Source organism: Lingula anatina, chromosome 2 (assembly GCF_051362555.1).
Source record: "Lingula anatina isolate TDL-2025a chromosome 2, LinAna3.0, whole genome shotgun sequence".
NCBI lineage: Eukaryota > Metazoa > Brachiopoda > Lingulata > Lingulida > Lingulidae > Lingula > Lingula anatina.
In genome coordinates, this window is record NC_141768.1 from 44,945,753 (window position 1) to 44,964,509 (window position 18,757).

The window sequence follows — 18,757 nt, forward strand, 5'->3', positions numbered from 1 at the left end:
TTTGTTCATTTCTTACCATACTGCTGTTGGCATGCTTGAGTAGAACTGCATGTCCATAAAGCAAGGTTCTGTGGCCAGATTGGGTGGCCTGAAAATCCAAAAACAAAAGAATGTGCTTCATCTGAAAGTAACTGGTTTAACAAACTAGTATGGGCCTTGAAAACAATAAGGGCTCATTCCCATTGAAACTATCACTCTACATAGGTTGATCCAACTCCATGGGGACTCTTGCTGAATGCAGTCAGATTAACAATGTACATGCATGATTACCAGCTTTTCTGTATTCTATCATATTTCGGGAGGAGGGGTGTTACTTGGTTAATCTGATTCCCCACAGAGTGGGATCAATCTACGTATAACAATTATAGTTTCAATGGGAATGAGCCCTACGATGCACTGGTCTGTTGACAGTATCATGCAATTCAAAGCATATTTCATTAAAACTGCTTTAATCAACGGTTACTATGGTTTGAACTTAGAATGAACCTCTTTGCTTGGATGGAGCTTTGATGTTCAATTCCACTTCCCTCTCAGTATCATAATAAGTGTTTTGTTCTCCTCAAATGGCAAACTTCTGTCAAGCAGTATCCGCCTATCAGTATTCTACAGAATGGATAGTCCTCTACATAGAAAACAAAGTCAACTGCACAAAAACCATGGGTCAATAATCTGCCAATCTCACTTCTTTGAACATATCCACTCTTCCTTTTTTCCCCAAAAAATTGATTCAGTTTCTCAAAGCAACCCAAACATCTAAGTAAATTCTTTCAAAAATGAACAACTATATTTTTGATATATTGATGAGTCCACTTCTGTGTAGCATACACTTTTAACTTTACATTTTTTTCTTTGACATTTCACCTTTCAAAACACCCTTTTGCATCAAAATTTCAACCTAATATCTGCAGATATCTAGGTAAATGAACAAAAATATACTCTTAACTGAGAATCATTTTTCTTAGAATTCTTCAGTGATAGTATCCTAGGTCCTAGGAGACTCAAAGATATCAGTCTCCACTTCCATGCCAATGCACAGATAATTTGACCTTCTACACAAAACTTGCATGATTTGTCAAAGGAAAACGTGAGAGAGAAAAAAATACTATTATCTATGTGGAGGACATGAAGACTTTTCTTAGAAAATAATTTTTTGTCTTTCTGATTTCATGTCTTTAAATGCTTTGCAGACACGCACGCCATTATATGGTGGAAAGGGTAAACGTGCATTCAAATGTACAGATAAAAATTACCACATTTCCGAGAGCCATTAAGAAATCCCAACAGGTGCACCGCAGTCAATCACAACAAAAAAGAAAACTCAAAGTTCAAATTCCCCAAAGCCGTTACCTTTTTGGTGAGGTGCAGGCAATGAGATCTTTTATCTAGGCTGAAAAGTGCCAGTAGAAAATAACAGGAAGTGGCTCATTTACATCTGATTGGAAATGGAAATGTCTTGAACCAGTGCTCATATTTTCACAGCAGCTGATGATGTGCACATCCAGTTCTGGTTTTAAAACAAGTCCTTTAATCAGTTCAAATTCCCCAAGATGTGTGTGTGTGTGTGTGTGGGGGGGGGGGGGGGGGGGGGGAGATTCAGATCAGTATCAGACTAGAAAAGTGGAAGATTTCATGTTGGTGAGGGTGAAACTCTATGAAACTCCAAAAAATGATATCTTAGGGCATATTCCCATAGATTTTAGATCGATCTATCCCCGTGGAGAGTCTCACTAAATTACTGTCAGATAATCTGGCTTAAATGTCCGTCCCGCCTACTACAAGCTGTAAGGGGGTAATTAACTTTCGTGCCCGCTTGGCTGACAGCTATTTAGCATGAACCCCCAGGGAGTTAGGTCGATCTAGTTTGGATCGATCTCATCTCTGGGAATGGGGTCTTAGAAAGTAATACAGCAGTGACACAAATTGCACGGTGAATTCTTACTGTTGTGAAATAGAATGCAAGTTGGCAGAAGCTGAGGGCTCATTCCCACTTAAACTATCAACTGAAATTTGATGTAGTTAAAGAAAATCTCTGTCTTCCATTATCTATAGATTTTATCTTGGGACTACTTAATTTTTATTTGGACAAGTACTTTCTGAGGCTTCTTATTCTGAGATACAGACTGAAAAGTGAAAGACTGGGTTCCCATACCCAGATCAATCTCACAGGATGGATCCATCTTGAATGGGTTTCTTGATAAATTGCTTTCAGCTTAAGCAGCTTTGATGTCTGGCATGCCTACTGAAGCTGCTAAACGATAGTTAATTACCCTCTAACAGCTTCAGTAGGCGTGATTGACATCTAAGCCACTTAAAATGATTGCAATTTAGCGAGAATCCCCTAGAAGATAGATCAATCCACAGTTAGTACGATAGGGTCTGAGAATGGTCCTGAAGACAAAGGCTGCTATAAATGTTTAAGGCCCCTTTACACTGGACGGCGTTCTTTCTGTTACCCTGAAACTAACATCGCTGTGGTCGTAAAAATGAGGTAAAAGCATTGCTTTGGTGGCAGAGAGAATGCTTAATGATCGGTCAGTTGTCGGTGCATTAAGTATGTTTTTCACTCTCTAACAGGGTCGTACTACGGGATGCAGAAAGGATGTCATCCAGTGTAAAGGGGGCTTTACAGACATGATTAAAGAAGCACATCTCTTACCATATCCTGTGAAGTTGATGTGACCATCTCCTGTAGAGCTCGCACAGACAGGGCTTGCTCCAACACAAACATACACATGGACAAATCTGGGGGGACATGCTGATAATGAAAAGAAATCAATTAATCACTGTAACCTGTATATTTATTAACAATAAAGATCAAGTAATTTTCAAATGATAAAATTCTTAATTAGGTTTTTTAAAATATTTTCTACCTATTTAATTTCTAATAACAATTGTCATCTCAGAATTATACCAGTAAAACCAAATTTTACATTTATGTTTATAAACAGAAATATCTCGTCATGCATAATTAATTCAAAGTATACATGTGCTCAATTTTGGGATTATTTACTCATTTTTTTTTTTTACATTTATAAAATGAGCATCAATCAGAAAATCAAGTGAATACTGAAGGCAAACAGTAAAATTCTGTTACCAAAAGGAAATATTTTTCCCATCCCTAGATCCCAGCAGAGACTACGTGGTGAACTAATCAATAGCAAAATGACCTTTTAAGGTCTTTTTGAGGTCTAGATAAGATGCTTGATTTCTCTTTTTGATTAAGAATCCCATCTGTGGTTTCCCTTAAGTTAAAACTAATAGTGGCTTTATTTCAGTCCTCAGAATAAGACTATAACTGTGACAGTCCACTCCAGTCAGGCTCAGAATAAGGCTGCTTTCAGAACAGCAGACTAACTAGTCTGCGGGCCAAATATGGTGACCGACTAAAAAGCTTGCTCTCTTATCCGCTAATAGACACTAATTAGATTACCCATGAGGATGTATTCAAGTGGGTCAGCCATATTTGACCTGTGGACTAGTTTGTCAGCTGTTCTGAATGTAGCCTAAGACGACAACGGTGACTGTCTATTTCAGTCCTCAAAATAAGACTATAACAGTTCCTGTGATAGTCTATTTCATCATGAGAATAAGACAGTCAGTATAACTGTAACAGTCTATTCCAGCCCTTAGATTCTAAAGACTAAACCTTGCCCTATAAGACTGAACATTAAGATAGAAAACCAAACCATTCTCAGTATATCTGCAAAGCACAGCAAGTGCTGATTTCCAAGTTATTAGTGTTCCACAATTTTCTTACCACCTACAGCTATCAGTGACTCATTACCATCATTTATTCATCTCTGGATCATTTGTAAAATGTACTTTTATGCTTTAATGCACCAGCTACTCCATATTGGTAGATAAAAAAGTAAAGCTACCCTTTTGCTGTTATTCTAGCTACTAATAACATTTTACTGTAAACATACTGATGTTTAGATACAAAAAAAAACTATCTACTATCATTTATAACAAGTGTTTATTATTTTAGTGGAATATTTTTTCTACTTATTTGGAAAACATGATATAGAGAAGAGAAGCTATATATATATTCTATAGTCTGCCTTCATGAAGAAATGTAGGTGGTTTATGTTTGGTTAATAAATAAAGCAACATATACTGACTCAGATAGATTGAATAACAAAGCTTAATGGACATAACATTAATGTTATCAAAATCAATTTATCAATATATTGATAAATGACAAAATACAAACTAGATTTGCAAGGGAAACAATCTTTCAGAATTAATGCCAAAATAAATTGTGGGAGGATCGAGTTATCAAAAGCTGGTGGATATATCATTTTCTAACACAGAATCAATGTCAAAGTATATGCTGGGAGGTTTGATTTATTGAAGGCTGAGAATATTTTGTCTTTCAAAGCAGGGACTTACTTACCTTGCTTGATAAGTTCTCAAGGTAGCACATCCGGTTTCCAAACCCTTCAGCTCCCAGACAGACTCTCTCCACATTTTGGCTGTCCTTGGAGGTGGGCGTCACACAGGTCAGGCATATGTTGTCATCCTGAAAGACAGAGCAAGACATCTTTGGCTTCAAGAATCTCTTTTCACTCTCAAACAAAAGTGCACCATCACAAAAAGACAGACCCTACAGGGACGTCTCTATCTTATTCCATTGCCATGGCAACTATCGGTAAGCAATTTATTGAACTTCTCCAGAGCCTGAACCACTTTGGCATCCTTGGAACATTTGCCAAATGCAATTTGATTTTATGCTGTGACAATATGGTGCATTCTTTATTTTTCTTTATTGATCTGGACCAACTTTAGCACAGCACATTTTCACCAAAAGCTAAAAATGTTCTAATTTGGCAAGAGAAAATGTCCAACATTTTACCATATTTTGACAAAATTACCCTTGATTTGGTTCAGCGTTTTGATTTGGCTAAAAACACCCCCTATTCTTTGGCTTACAGAAATTCTATCCAAAATTGAGTCCATTTATACAGATATGGTTCAAGTTTATTAGCACTAATACATGACCAAATACTAAGGACCAAAACTGCAAAAACCAAAACTGCAGCCTTATGGGAAATTACTAGTTCAAGTACCATATGTCGGTCCCAAGAACAGAAACTATACCACAGCAACATCCTATTTTTTTTTTTTTTTGATACATTGCAAAACATGTTAAGAAGAAGAACAACAACAATAACTCAAAGAAAAACTTGAAAGAATTCAGGATTTACATGCAGTTATTTTTAAACTCAAAACAGAACCTTTTTCTAACTGTATATACTCCTTTTTCTTGCCCTTAAAAGAAACTCTGGGTCTGTAGAAGCGCATTCAGAACAGCAGACTACAGGTCTGTGGATCAAATATGGCGACCCACTAAAGAGCTTGCTGTTTAATTCCCAATAAGACACTGAATAGATTCCCAGCAGGGATTACGCAACAAGCATTCAAGTGGGACGGCCATATTTGATCCATGGATCTGTTAGTCTGCTGTTCTGAATACACTTTAAGTGCGTTTTAGTCAAAAAGATTTCAAATGGGAGTAAATCTGCAGATAATGGGTCATCGTACAATCAAAATCATGTTAAATGCAAGGATCATATCTTATTATTACCAATATATTGTAAAATATTGAATATATTGCTCGCCAAGTCTATATACCCACACATATATCAATATAAACACAGACACATTTAAATGCACATGATAAAAACTCTGTGCCTAGTGGAAAAAATAACTGCAAAATATTATCATTCCATGTATGTTTTCAGCAACTCTAAGTTTTAATGTTGAAACTGTTCATTATACCCATCATCTTAACTTCTGACAAGTGATCATTATGGATATTATGCTGAAACTCTATAGCTACAATTTACTTCACGGTTTCTAACTACAAAACTGGAAAATGATACCGTGATGACACACACAGACAGACATAGGTGATCAAACCATTTATAGTAATTGTACATAAAAATAGGAGAATCTGATATAAATATATATATAGCTTATCATTCCCATCACATAAAAAGGATACCTATTATAAGATCCAATGTTTGTTGTTTTTTATACGATTCAAAGTAACAAAAAATTTTGCATAAAGTGCATTCAGTAGGAATAAACCTCAATGGTTGGATCTTGTTATCAATAGTACAATACTCTAAGTTCAGGGTTTTTTTCAATATCATCTAGAGACAGACACTTTACAGTGAAACGTCTTTATTCATTGGTACTTGGAAAATAGAGGTGGCTCATATGGCCCAGTTTACATAAAAATAAATAAATAAATAATAAATAAATAAACAAAAAACAAAAAAAAAACAATAAGGATTTGAATGCATCATATGGAGCTATAAACATGCAAACATGATGTTAACGTACATACATACATAGTGCTAGAATAGACAATTGAATCTCTATGTCTATCTGATTATGCAAAGTGTACAGTCATGTTTTACACTAAGGGTCTCTAGGAGGCTGAATGCTTGCTGTTCATTACTGCTCTATGTTTAAACACATAAGGTTCTGCGAGACAACTAGTTGAAGTTGAATTTTTTTTCTCCTCTTCATCTTGGGGGGGGGGAGGAGGGGGGTTAGTTTAATGTTATGTCAGGAGTTCATGTTTCTCTTGACATGCAGATTTCATTTAATCTATTGTAGTTTCCAAATTGGTGGTTATTTTTCTTTCTTTATTATTTAATCATTTATATTCATTTATATATATATATATATATACATATATATATATATATATATATATATATATATATATATATATATATATATATATATATATATATATATATATATATAGTCTTTTTTATTTTTGTTATATATCTTTGTTCTATATCTTAATACACATGACATAAAGATTACATGAGTATACTTTGCAGGTGGTTAAAACATTGTTATTTTCATGACAGTCAATGTCAAATCCTCAAACCCGAATCTGTCCCATAAACTAGATAAAGAATTAAAACCCCTGCATAATAACATCATTGTTTAGTACCTTTTAATACTTACAATAACTCGTATTCATCAAGAACTAATCTCCTATACCGCTTAATCAGATAAGACGTATGCCCACTCACATATTTTTTTTGGCCAAACTGCATGTAAACAAATTAACACCAAGCCTATTTCCAATGTCAGATAATCAATTCTTCTCTGTACTATCTACAACTGACATAAATATTTGATAACCTTTGAGGTCCTGAGCTATTAGAGAGTAAACAACTGGTTATAAAACTAATCATCAAATCCTGACTCTTGGTTTAAAACAATAGGGTACAGTCTGATTAATTATCATCTAAATATATTAGTCAGTTACCCATGGGCAGGTAAATTCTCTGGGCCATGTATTCCGTGACTAGAGAGAATAATTTAGAAAGAAAAGGAAATTAAAAGAACCCTTTTTATTTTCTCTGCCATTTGTCATTGGTAAAGAGATTTTGATACACACTGGAGACTCAAATGTTTCCTAAATTTGCACTAACAAAAAAAACCAAAGGAACAACTAATTTTACAGCCATCAAACCTGTCAAGCTTATTACTGTTATGAAATAGTTAAACACTTGTACTCGTACACAAGTCTTAAACTTGCTCCTGTAAAAATTGTGGAACAACAGATTATGTTGACAATACTTGGTTTCATGGCCAGAATTACATAACCTAGCTATCAAACCTATTAAGCCTAATTGCTCTAACAAGCTAACTGAGCCATGATGCCCCACACGTAATAATAGGTGTGATCTCCCACTAAAAGCTACACGGTACATGAGTTTAGAATACTATAAATTCAACAAAATAATTTAACTTTTCAAGGGAGAGAAACTATGATGTGCTAAACTCCAAGTCACCTTATTGAATAACAGGTGTAACACTATGGCTCAGCGATCTTAGCCCTTATATCTATACTCAGTATATCAATCATACAGACGAACTGCACATGAAGTATGTTCAAGTCCTCAAACCCATATATTTGCCTTCAATATTAAAACCAGCTTTGAATGTTTTTTTTTTTTTTTTTTTTTTTTTTTTTTTTTACTAATCATTTTCACATGTACTAGAAAGTATGTGGGACCTAACTATTTATTGTTTCTTAGGAAGCCTAACTGCAGACAAACAAACATGAAACAGTAATTAGGTACATTTCCAATTTATTACACCACAGACCCATGCACTATGTATGCTCTTTAATGCAGTCAGGAGTACATTGCTTATTTCAAAAAAGCCTGAATTCATATCACACATGTATGTATACAAAACTTATATCTATCATCAACAAACTTCCTACACATCACACCTCTGTAGTGTACTACCTAGTCCTCTGATTGTTATCATCCACATCCACGTGGAGATGAACACCTCAGAAACTCTAATTAACCCACCTCAAAGAGACACTTTGCAAAATAATCCACCTCCCTGGGCTTTGCCATGTGTCCGGCTCTCTAATGGTCCTATAACATATCTGTCCCAGTCCCCTGGACCAACACAAACATCCACCTTCCAGGCTCTGTCAGCCAACAGACAATATCATATGATTGGATTAGCCAGTACACATGTAACCTCCTTCCCTATAGCTGCTGGAAGCCACTGCCTTTCACTGCAGACAATGCCATCTCAGGAGACTTATTAACACATAGGAAATTGCCCATGACCAGAACAGCTGTTGCTAAGTTGAAGAAAAGTGAAGGAAGGGGGGAGGGGGGAGGGGGGTCCACAGGATGCACTTCTATTTGTGTAGACTTCCTTGTCATGGCAGGACAGTCTTATTTTTGTGAAGTCAACCACACTGTCAACCATGCCTGACCACCAGGTTACAAGTTGTCAACAAAGGAGCCTTTGATGATTTATCACACAGTCTGGCCATCAGTGGTGTGACACATGCCCATTATCTTACATGATACCAGAACTACCGGAACTACCATCCAGGTAATGGGTTTTTGCCTTGATCCCTCGTCATGCCTCCCTTTCCCCTTCACTACACCTCCCATTTTCCTTACCAGCCACCCTTACAGGCACACTGAAACTACCTTTTTATCTGTTCCTCCAATATCAACATTGCTACTAAGAGGAGAGGAAAGATGTTATCAGTGAGGTTTTACAGTTTTCAAAGAGGTAGCTGCCTTCAGCCAGTAATTGAGAAATATCACACAATAAAACAGACAGTCTCTGTTGACTGTGTTCTTTTAAACATGTACGTAATCGCTGCCATGGTCCCTGGAGATGAGTGCATGCAATCATCTCTTGCAATGAATAATACAAGCACACACACACACTTGGTCTCTCTATCTATATTATATTGATTAAGAAGGCTGATGCATATCTTATAAACAAATGTTTCAATTTGTCACTTGGGACAAAAATTTTGCAGCAGGTCTATCGAAAAGAAAAAAATTACTCATTGGCTTGTTCATTAATGGAACAACTTGAAAGGGCAAGACTAATTATTTCTCTTTTAATAAGACAAGATTAAATTCAATCAAATAGGCATAAGCTTGCAAACACTGAGCAACTGTTGTCTTGTCTTAAAAAGCATCCACTGAAAAGAGAAAGCCATTTTTCTGTTAGTAATGTGGATTTTGAAAATAATGCCAGCATTGAGATACATGTAACACCAAAGTGCATTTTTGGAATACTGCTGGCAGTTGAAGGCCACCTTTATAACTCTTGTTTAACAGGATTTTTTCATGAAATTCTCTGTCACTTTACAGCCACCAAGAGCAGGTGTTAAAAACATGTAAAATGTAATATGTCTGTCAAGCACTGTTGGTATGGAAACTAGATACAAAACTAATTGCAAAGTGTCTGTCTGATAAAGATCTTTAGTGAGGGCTAATGACCATGATGGGCAGGAATGGGGTGAAGGTTAACAGCACCTTCACAATATATAGAATAATAGTTCAATTGCACTACAAGACACCCTCTTAAACGATAATCCCTCCTACAGGTGATTAAAGAAATATTGTTTTTTATTAAGCCTTTTTTTTTCTATAATTCCGATCAACAAGAGTCTCATAATTTACTACAATCTAGCCTTTACTTCTGTCAGTATGCAGCTCATATTTACATTTGTGGTGATAATTTCTGCAGCTTAGAGGCTATGCTACGTTTTGAAACTCAGGGTGCACCTGATAAAGAGACAGGTTTAAACTTGCTATATGTATCACAATGTCCACTTGCCACCCTGACTTTCAAAGACCCCATTCCCAGAGATTAGATCGGTCCAAACTAGATCAACCTAACTCCCTGGGGGTTCATGCTAAATAGCTGTCAGCCGAGAGGGCAGGAAAGTTAATTACCCCCTTACAGCTTGTAGTAGGCGGGACGGACATTTAAGCCGGATTATCTGACAGTAATCTAGTGAGACTCCCCACGGGGATAGATCGATCTAAAATCTATAGGAATACACCCAAAGTTAACTGGAATTTAGACTGGGTTTCCATACCTAGAACTATCTAACAGGATTGATCCATCTCTGAGGGGTTTCTCGCTAAATTGCTTTCAGCTTAAGCACACCTACTGAAGCTGCTAAACGATAATTAATTACCCCTATCAACTTTAGTAGACATGACAGACATCTAAGCCGCTTAAGTTCATTGCAATTTAGTGAGAATCCCCTCAAAGATAGATCGATCCACAGCTAGTACAATAGGGTTTGGGAATGGTCCGTAACAGAAGAGGCACGCTGACTGAAAATACTGCCTGCACTGTTAAATTCAGGGTGCTACATTAAAACAGACTTGGAGGAGATGGTATCTACTCATCAACCCAGACCCACTGACTTTATAGATATGCCACATGAATGGTATTGCTCTCCTTTGTTTATTTTGTAATTACCTGTCCGATTATACATGAAATTCACATTATGAGTCTTTTTTTTTATCAGAAATAAAGTAAAACTCATTTCAGCCTATAGATTTGTCTGTCAGATGAAATAAAATTGAGGAAGATAATACTTCACTTTATACTATTTAAATCTCATAGATTTTGAGTGTTAGTTAATCATTATAGATGCCATAGATTTAGAAATTAGTTGTATCTGATAATGCATCTCAAATCCATTGCATTTAGACAGTGGTAGTGCTGGTAGATCTAATTTTTCTATATTGAAGAAACAATTTATTTTAAAGCCACGCCAATACATCTTTTCTGTCAATTGTAATACCCTATTTCAAACAAAAAGTGACACTTCAGAAAAATTGTAGTTTGATTATCTCTCTTCTCGATTTCAAATTTTTGTCCGATTGCTTCTCTAATTTTGCTTTGACTAGAAAATTTAGTCATACTGCTATTCATTGTGTATTTTTTGAAATTTTCTCACGAAAATATGGTGAAACATTATTCATTTGTATAAAATATAAAGTATGTTATGGTAAATTCAGTACATGGTCTGAGCTAAATAATTATATAATGATAAAAAAATTCACAAAAAGTCTATACTTTTTATTTTATTTATCATTATCTTCTTTTATAGGGGTATAAGTCTACTAATTAAATTTATATAGGTGACTACATAAGGATAATTTCGCAATATTGGTGAAAAAGCATTCAACAAAATTCCACCAATGAATATAGTGCTATAATGCAATGGGATGCTGTGACTGCTGAAAGTAAAATGCTTTTAAGGCAATACTAATTTCCTCTAGGGAATTAGTTAAAAGGGCAAAAAACAGCTTTGTCATCTAAAATCCTTGTCAGTCTTCCCTAGAGCAAATTTTAGGCTGAAGTTGTTTCATGACAGATTCAGGTTTTACATAAGAACTGAAACTCAAGAGTTGATTTTAATTTAAAGACATAACTTTTAAGTTTCCTTTCATCATCATCATCATCATCATCATCATACTGATCCTCGGCATATCGAATATTGTCGGCACACTTCATGGACCAATCCCTTCCACTTCTTTCTGTCAACTGCCATCCTCGTGACCTCTGCTAAACATTTTCTTGTCCATTTTTGTATGTTGGTTTTCCATCCAAACCTTGGCCTGCCATGTTTTCTTTTTACTGCGACACTTACAAATGTTGATGTAAAAGACCAAGGCAAATAACAGGTGTCCTTTGACCACTGATAAATCAGTTATAAACCAATAAAAATTATTAAATATCGAACACTTTTATTAAAGAAAGAAATTACTCCTGTTTTTGACCAATAGTTACTTTTAAGTTGACAACTGCAAATTTATGATGACTTTAAAAAGACTGAAATGTTCAGTCTCAAAGTAAAAACCAACCTTCAGTTCCAAGTTCTTTTATGAAATAAGATCAGAGTTTACCTGACTCAAACCAGAATAGTAAAATACAACCAGGTTTCTTTTGTCTGAAACAGATACTTTTCCCAGGGAAACTGTCCAACCAAAGGTCAAAATACTGCTAATATGAATAAAGTATTCTTAGTGCTGGTCTTTTTTTTTCACTTTTTCTTCTTTCTCAGATGTAGTCCAGCATACACAATTCTCTCCCACAATTGTCACAGCTATTATGCCTAAAATTCTACTTCTCTGTAGCATTCTTAATGCAAGCTTTTTTTGACTCCTTTAAGGATTTCAATTTCACAGTAAATTTTAAATTCTTATCTAAGAAACAAGTTCATAAGAAAGAAATACAAAAGCATGACAATGTATATAGACCAAACTTTGTGCAAAGCAGTAATCATGAGAGATCCTACAACATGCATTCCCAAATATTGCAGTTGATAAAATGCATCACACAAGTGCTGTAAATAATGCAGTTGATATCAGTTTTCAATGCAGGTATGTTAAAATTTGCATTAAGTTTTGTTTTAGGATAATTAAATGTACATCATTTTTCCACTAAATAGCTCAAAAAACAGTACAAAAAATTAAAAAATTTTTTCTCAACCATACATGTTCTTATAACTAAAAAAAAATACATTAGGTGATGAAAAAAATGGCCACTCGTCAAGTATGCTTATTGATAACCTTATGCATGTACCTTTACCCTATTGAGCATCTGTCTGTAGAGCAAAAACACAAAAACAAGCTCAGTAAATCCTATATCTAGTACTTGTTATGAGTGAAAGACTGAGACAGGAATCCAAGCACTGGTAACTCTCATATCTATTAAACCATACAGTATATATACCCAGAGGGTGCTAGGATGGAGTTCAAATTTTCTCCACTCTACAACCCTCTATGTACGTATGTATGTGATTAGCTGAAGATTGTGAGTCTGCCAAATTTCCTAAAATTCTTTAATTTTAATAGTTAAGCAAAATTTTTTTAAGCTTGAAGCTGAATTACTATGGTGAATATCCCTGTGAAAAAAAAAGACCCTTGAAGATAAAGGGCTCTAGCTCCACCTCACCTCCTCAATATGCTCTTCCTCTTTATATCCCCTCTCCATTATTCCTTGATAAAATCCAGTGAATTAGCTTTTTTTTTTCCAATAAACAGCCGTCAAGAGAGAAACAAAGAACAGACTGGCAAGCCTATAGTACTGTACTTCACGTAATCCCAGCCACCGTCTCCAGCCTAAATGATTTCAGCGTATTTCACCTGTGGCATCCTGGGAATTGGCTGGTTTTTATTGGAACAGGTTGCGCCAATCAGCCGACTAATTCAGATCCCACTGTCTAATCCCGGTTATAGCATTTGATCTCAAATTATGAAAGCCAGGCAGATTGGAGTGCCCTAGATTCAAGCGCTGCTGAAAAAACACTGAGAGCAGGAGAGGCCTTCCTTTACTGTTGCCTCCTCGTTGTCTGCATGTACGTCTAATCAGAACTCTTCAACCTTTCTCTTAAAAAAAACAGCCATCCACCTTCCACACCAACTGATCTTTCTCTTTCTTAACTTAATCTCTCAATGGGAAGCTGTTTGCTTAATATTTTGGAATTCCACCCAATAGACACCTGCCGTTTGCCTAGGATGATTATACCCACTGAGAAGTGCTAATATTACTTGAAATGTGGACTGTACACTGACTATGAAGAGTCTAAATTTGATAAGGTGCTTGAAAACACATCAGGTAAAAAAGACTGTTATGCACTTTCATCTAGTAACTTGAAACTAATCTGCAATTATCTGGATCTAGATTTCACATTACGCCTATTTGCCGAGAGAGCCTGTGTGAACGGTTCTATATGTATCAGATGATTTTTCTGTGAAAAGAGAACTGCAAGTCAGTTGTACCTGTTCATCATTTTTCATTTCTCATCACTGCATGACTGCAATGAAGTTGAACTGTCATCTCCCAGCCATGAGCTATTTTACTAACTCAGACCGTTTTTCATTAGAAGTTGTACATATACAGTTATCTGTACAACTTCAGTTAGACTATTCCCAACATGTACAGTAGTTAGGCTAAAGAAGAGGGGGAGGGCAGAGGTGGATCCGGAGATATTTTCTGACAGGCTTCCAAATTATCATCATCTTTGTTGATCCATTCTCCATTTTTGACAAAATTGGAATGTGCTTTGTTTTTAATGAGAAGAGAAAACTGACTTCTTATTTGCAAAAGGTTTTCAATATAAATAAAAGATTACCACTGTGTTGTACCTACTATCAGCACATTCTCAGCAGTGTCTAAAAATCTAACCCAAAGATCAGTATGACAAATATAACTAACCTTTCAGTATATTTTCTACCTGTATACCACTCCCTCTTTTATGACGTAAACAAAAACTAAAAAAAAATATTAACCCAAGCAATCTGATGCCACCTTACAAGTATTTCTCAGCAGGATCTGTAGAGATGTGTTTAAGTAAAAAGAGAGGAAGACCTGTGTTTTGAAAGTTCACTCTTGTTCAAACCTATCAAGTTTAATCAGAGGCCAAGTTTCACCAAATAACCTAAGCTTGCCAACTGTGTGGTGGAAAATAGCGATCTATCTCTATGTTCAGTGGATTACAGTACTCATGTGAACCATAGGTCTAAAACATATTTTATTTTTGTGGGTGGCATTTATTCACATAAAAATAAAAGCAAGTGTATTAAAAATTGCCCTTACTGCAAACATACCAGTTTTGCAAGCAGGACTGGGCCAAAGGCTGGTAGGATTATATTCTATTATACTACATTATTTCAATTTTTTTCTCGAGGGGGGGGGGGGTTAAGCTAAAATGTTCATATATCAAAGTAAATTATTTATTGACCAAATAAAAAGAAGTCACACATACACATCTTTCTTTTTCATCTTAATCTTAACCACACTTCAATGGCCCCATTTTTTGCTTAGCCTTACAGTGTTAAAGCGTTTTAAAGCAAAAGCAAAGGTTGTTTTTCCAGGTGAGTTAAGAGTGTGTTTGGGCATGTGCTTTAGGAATCCAAGGATGTTTATATGAGTCAGAAACTTAATATAAAACTTTGATCTGTTGAGATTTCTAAATAAAATTCTTTAAATATAATTTATCATATTTGAAAACATTTGTGAGATATTCACATTTTTAGATTTAGAAAGTTCGTATCCCCACCCCTCCTCAAAAAGTACATATTCTATAAAATTGCAAACATTTAAGCATCTTCTTGCAGATCATCACACATATTTTTTATTACAGATGATTTATCTATGATTTTTTTGGCTTCAAACTTATTAGTGAAATGGCTAGTTAGCATCTGTACATAGGCATAAATACAATTTTTTTTCAATTTTTTTTTCAAAACAAAATCCCTTTAGAAATTTATATAAACAATGATTCTCATGTTAAACTTCATGCTAAGATTCAATCAGTCATCATAGCATATGTTACAAGGGACCAAAATCAAAGGAACTATCATACAGAGAAAAAAAACAGGAGGTGAACAACAGCACTTTTTCAACCAAGGTGGTAATATATCAAATGTAGCTCCAAAATTCTTTGAATGCCTCATCAACTGAGACCTTTTCTTGGGGCACAGATCCAGGTAAGTCTGCCCTTACCTTTTCTAATGGTGGCAGCGCTCCATCTGCTTTCCTCATCATCTTGCACCTAGTCCTATCCAAATACTAGGACCTTGCCAATTAGTGATCAATAACCATTAATTCCTGCTGTAAAACCCCTGGACAATTTAACAAGTAGTTATACTCAAATATGCATTAAAGAAACTAACAAAAAATTCCACGGATTTCAAATGACGTTCTGAGCAAGGAAAGCACCTTCCATTGCCCATTGGTATTTACATTCACACCAAATCAGTATGGGCAGTCAAGATGTAGAATTGATGAATTTGGCTGAAAGGGATCAAATTTATTTGGACTATTGTGCAACAGTGGTTATTTTATCTTATACAGGTAAGCAGCGTACTTGGGCTATACTGGAACCTCTCAAAGAACCCTACAAATAGTAATTCCCAGACTTGGCACCTGGTGGTCTCACCAGACAAGACTGAGCTTCTTATCCTTATATTAGCTTCAAATCCAATGCATGTAAGCTTCTTCATTATTGAAATCTCTCTCTAGTTATCAATAATTTTTAAAAAGGAAAAAGCTGGCCAAAACCAAATCTTAAGCTCAAAATTTATCTGCTCATTTTCATTGTGTCAGTTTTCTTTAATATTTTTTTTTTACTTTTTAGTTTCCTGAACATGCTTCTTTAAGTTTATAAGTCATACCAACCTTAACAAAGATGAACTTTGTACACATTCAATTTCATTTTTGAGGAAAGTTTTTTAGCTAGACAATGATATGATAGAATGATAACCAAATAAAATATTTGAACTATGTATATCAATAATAAATTGGGCTAAGACAGTAAACTATTTTACATTTTAACAAAACCAACAGAAAATAAGTAAAGCATTTGTCTGTCTATAACAGAGAAAGCACTGTTTCAAAATTATCTTAATCATAATAAATAAACTTAGGACTGATTTGAAAGAAAATTAGGAATTATTTCACCCTCTAGAGATAGAAGTATAATGAATGTTTTAGTGTTTGAGAGGTGCCCTTTACTCTGTGGTCTACCTAGAGCAGTATTGCACCTCAAAATAAGAACCTCTTGTTATAATAACCTCATCATTCAGGTGTGAAAAGCTGAAGCAATAAAGTTCCAGGAACCTTAAAGGTGCCCTAGGTCACATGACCTTTCACCGCCCACAATCCACCAGATCAGGGCTCCGTAACTCGAAAGCATCGCGAATTGCGATTTTGATATCACCTTTCATTTCAAGGCTATTATATGGGGTGAGTAAATACCCAGTCAAAGAATAGAGATGTTTGCGCTTGGTCGCAATTTGCAATGCTTTCGAGTTACAGAGCACAGATGTGACTAGAAATGTTCTCTAAAATTTTCCACCGATTTGAATCATGAAAAATAAGATGCATATAAAACAAGGCTACTTTATAATATGTCCACGTGTGAGACATTACAGTCGCAGCAACATCTAGCAGCATGTAAAGTCCTATTTACACGTGCTTTACACCAATCAATTTTGGCATTTGTCAGTGCTTCAGATTCAAGATCCATTCAAATGTGATATTTGCTTAGGCAAAGCTGATGAAATAATTGCAAATTTAAACAATTCAGATATACATGCATAAACATTCCTTAAGATGTGTTAATTGTCAAAAATGCATTTTGCTTTTTTTAATCAAATGGAACAATTTAAGCACCTAAGAAAAGTTATTAATACGCCCATTCTGACATTTACAGTGTAGTTACATAACTTGTAAAGCATTACAACAATTAAAAAACAAAAAGACACAATAATAATGGATGGGTATGTTATGAAAATCATTCTATCAGTTTAAAAATACATAATATACTACTGCTTATGCCATGTAAGATCCACTCTAAGTCTTAAATATTACTTAATTGAAAGGGTAAAACAAAGGTTGCTGAATCTGTAAGAAGCAAGTTCGTTCCCAAAGTCTCAAACTCTGGGACAAAGACCCGTTTGTGCTTTTCTAGATACCATTGCATGCTTGGATGTTTCAATGACATTTACTCAGCGTGTATTTGCAAGTTATATTCAGGATAGTAAAGTCCTTTGGAGAATATTTTAATGACAACAGCAATAATATGGAGAGTCTCCAGATTCCAGGCCTACTCTTGCTTATGGTACTGAATATAGATGTGCATACACACACATGTACATGTCACCTCTCTTTTTATTCATTTCTTTATAAAATACGTTTTTCTCACACTCCACATTACAGACACCACAGTACTTAACCTAAAGACCCATCTCAAGGTCAGCCAACAATCACCAGAGCTCAATTGTGTTAAGTGCACTCAAAACACACTCAATACAAAAACACTCTCTCAGAGACCAACTCAAACACATTTGCCTTCTGAAATGTGTTTATACTTTATATATATTTGAAAAAAGAAATTTAATGTCCATGCAAATATAATCAACCGATGTCAATCCATATGGTGTATATGTCTTTTTAGTTTTGCCTTGAAAGACTCTTTATTTATTGAGTAGAATGTCACTCCAAAATTTTTCCTGCTGGTGGTGCCAAAAGAATCTCAGATATCATGCCAATTAACAGAAAAGATGCATTAGTACTGCTGCTCCATGCTGGGTTTGTTTTTCAGAAAAAATTACACATCCATGCAGCATGAAATCCTTCCAATCTCCTTATCTACTGGTACAGCTGATGGACATGGCTCAATGACCTCATGCGCTTCTTCATCCACCTCAAAACACCCTGATTATCAGGATGTGCTAGCTGGAAATTAACATGTATCACAAGCATGCCTATGTGCCACTCCCATAAGCAAAATACTTATAATGAAAATAAGCTTCCAGTGAAACAATGAAAGTTACGTAACTTTTCAATACATCTCTCTCTAAGAATGGGAATGAAGATGCTAGACATCGATATATTGGAGGTAAAA

The 18,757-nt window shown here is 35.3% G+C and overlaps 1 protein-coding gene across 24 annotated transcripts in view; it reads right to left on the minus strand.

The window, feature by feature from the left end:
- Positions 1–18,757, minus strand: part of LOC106160817 (ryanodine receptor) — a 130,989-nt gene that overhangs the window by 99,006 nt on the left and 13,226 nt on the right. For 22 of the 24 annotated variants that reach the window (XM_087006916.1, XM_087006922.1, XM_087006919.1 and 19 more), the window contains exons 2-4: positions 4,397–4,522; positions 2,657–2,755; positions 17–88 (exon numbers count right to left, since the gene is read on the minus strand). In XM_087006916.1, coding sequence (XP_086863042.1) covers positions 17–88; positions 2,657–2,755; positions 4,397–4,522 — 297 coding nt within the window. Of the gene's footprint in view, positions 1–16; positions 89–2,656; positions 2,756–4,396; positions 4,523–8,360; positions 8,594–13,299; positions 13,696–18,757 lie in introns of those variants that run through there. The other 2 variants (XM_087006908.1, XM_087006907.1) reach the window with 2 other exon arrangements.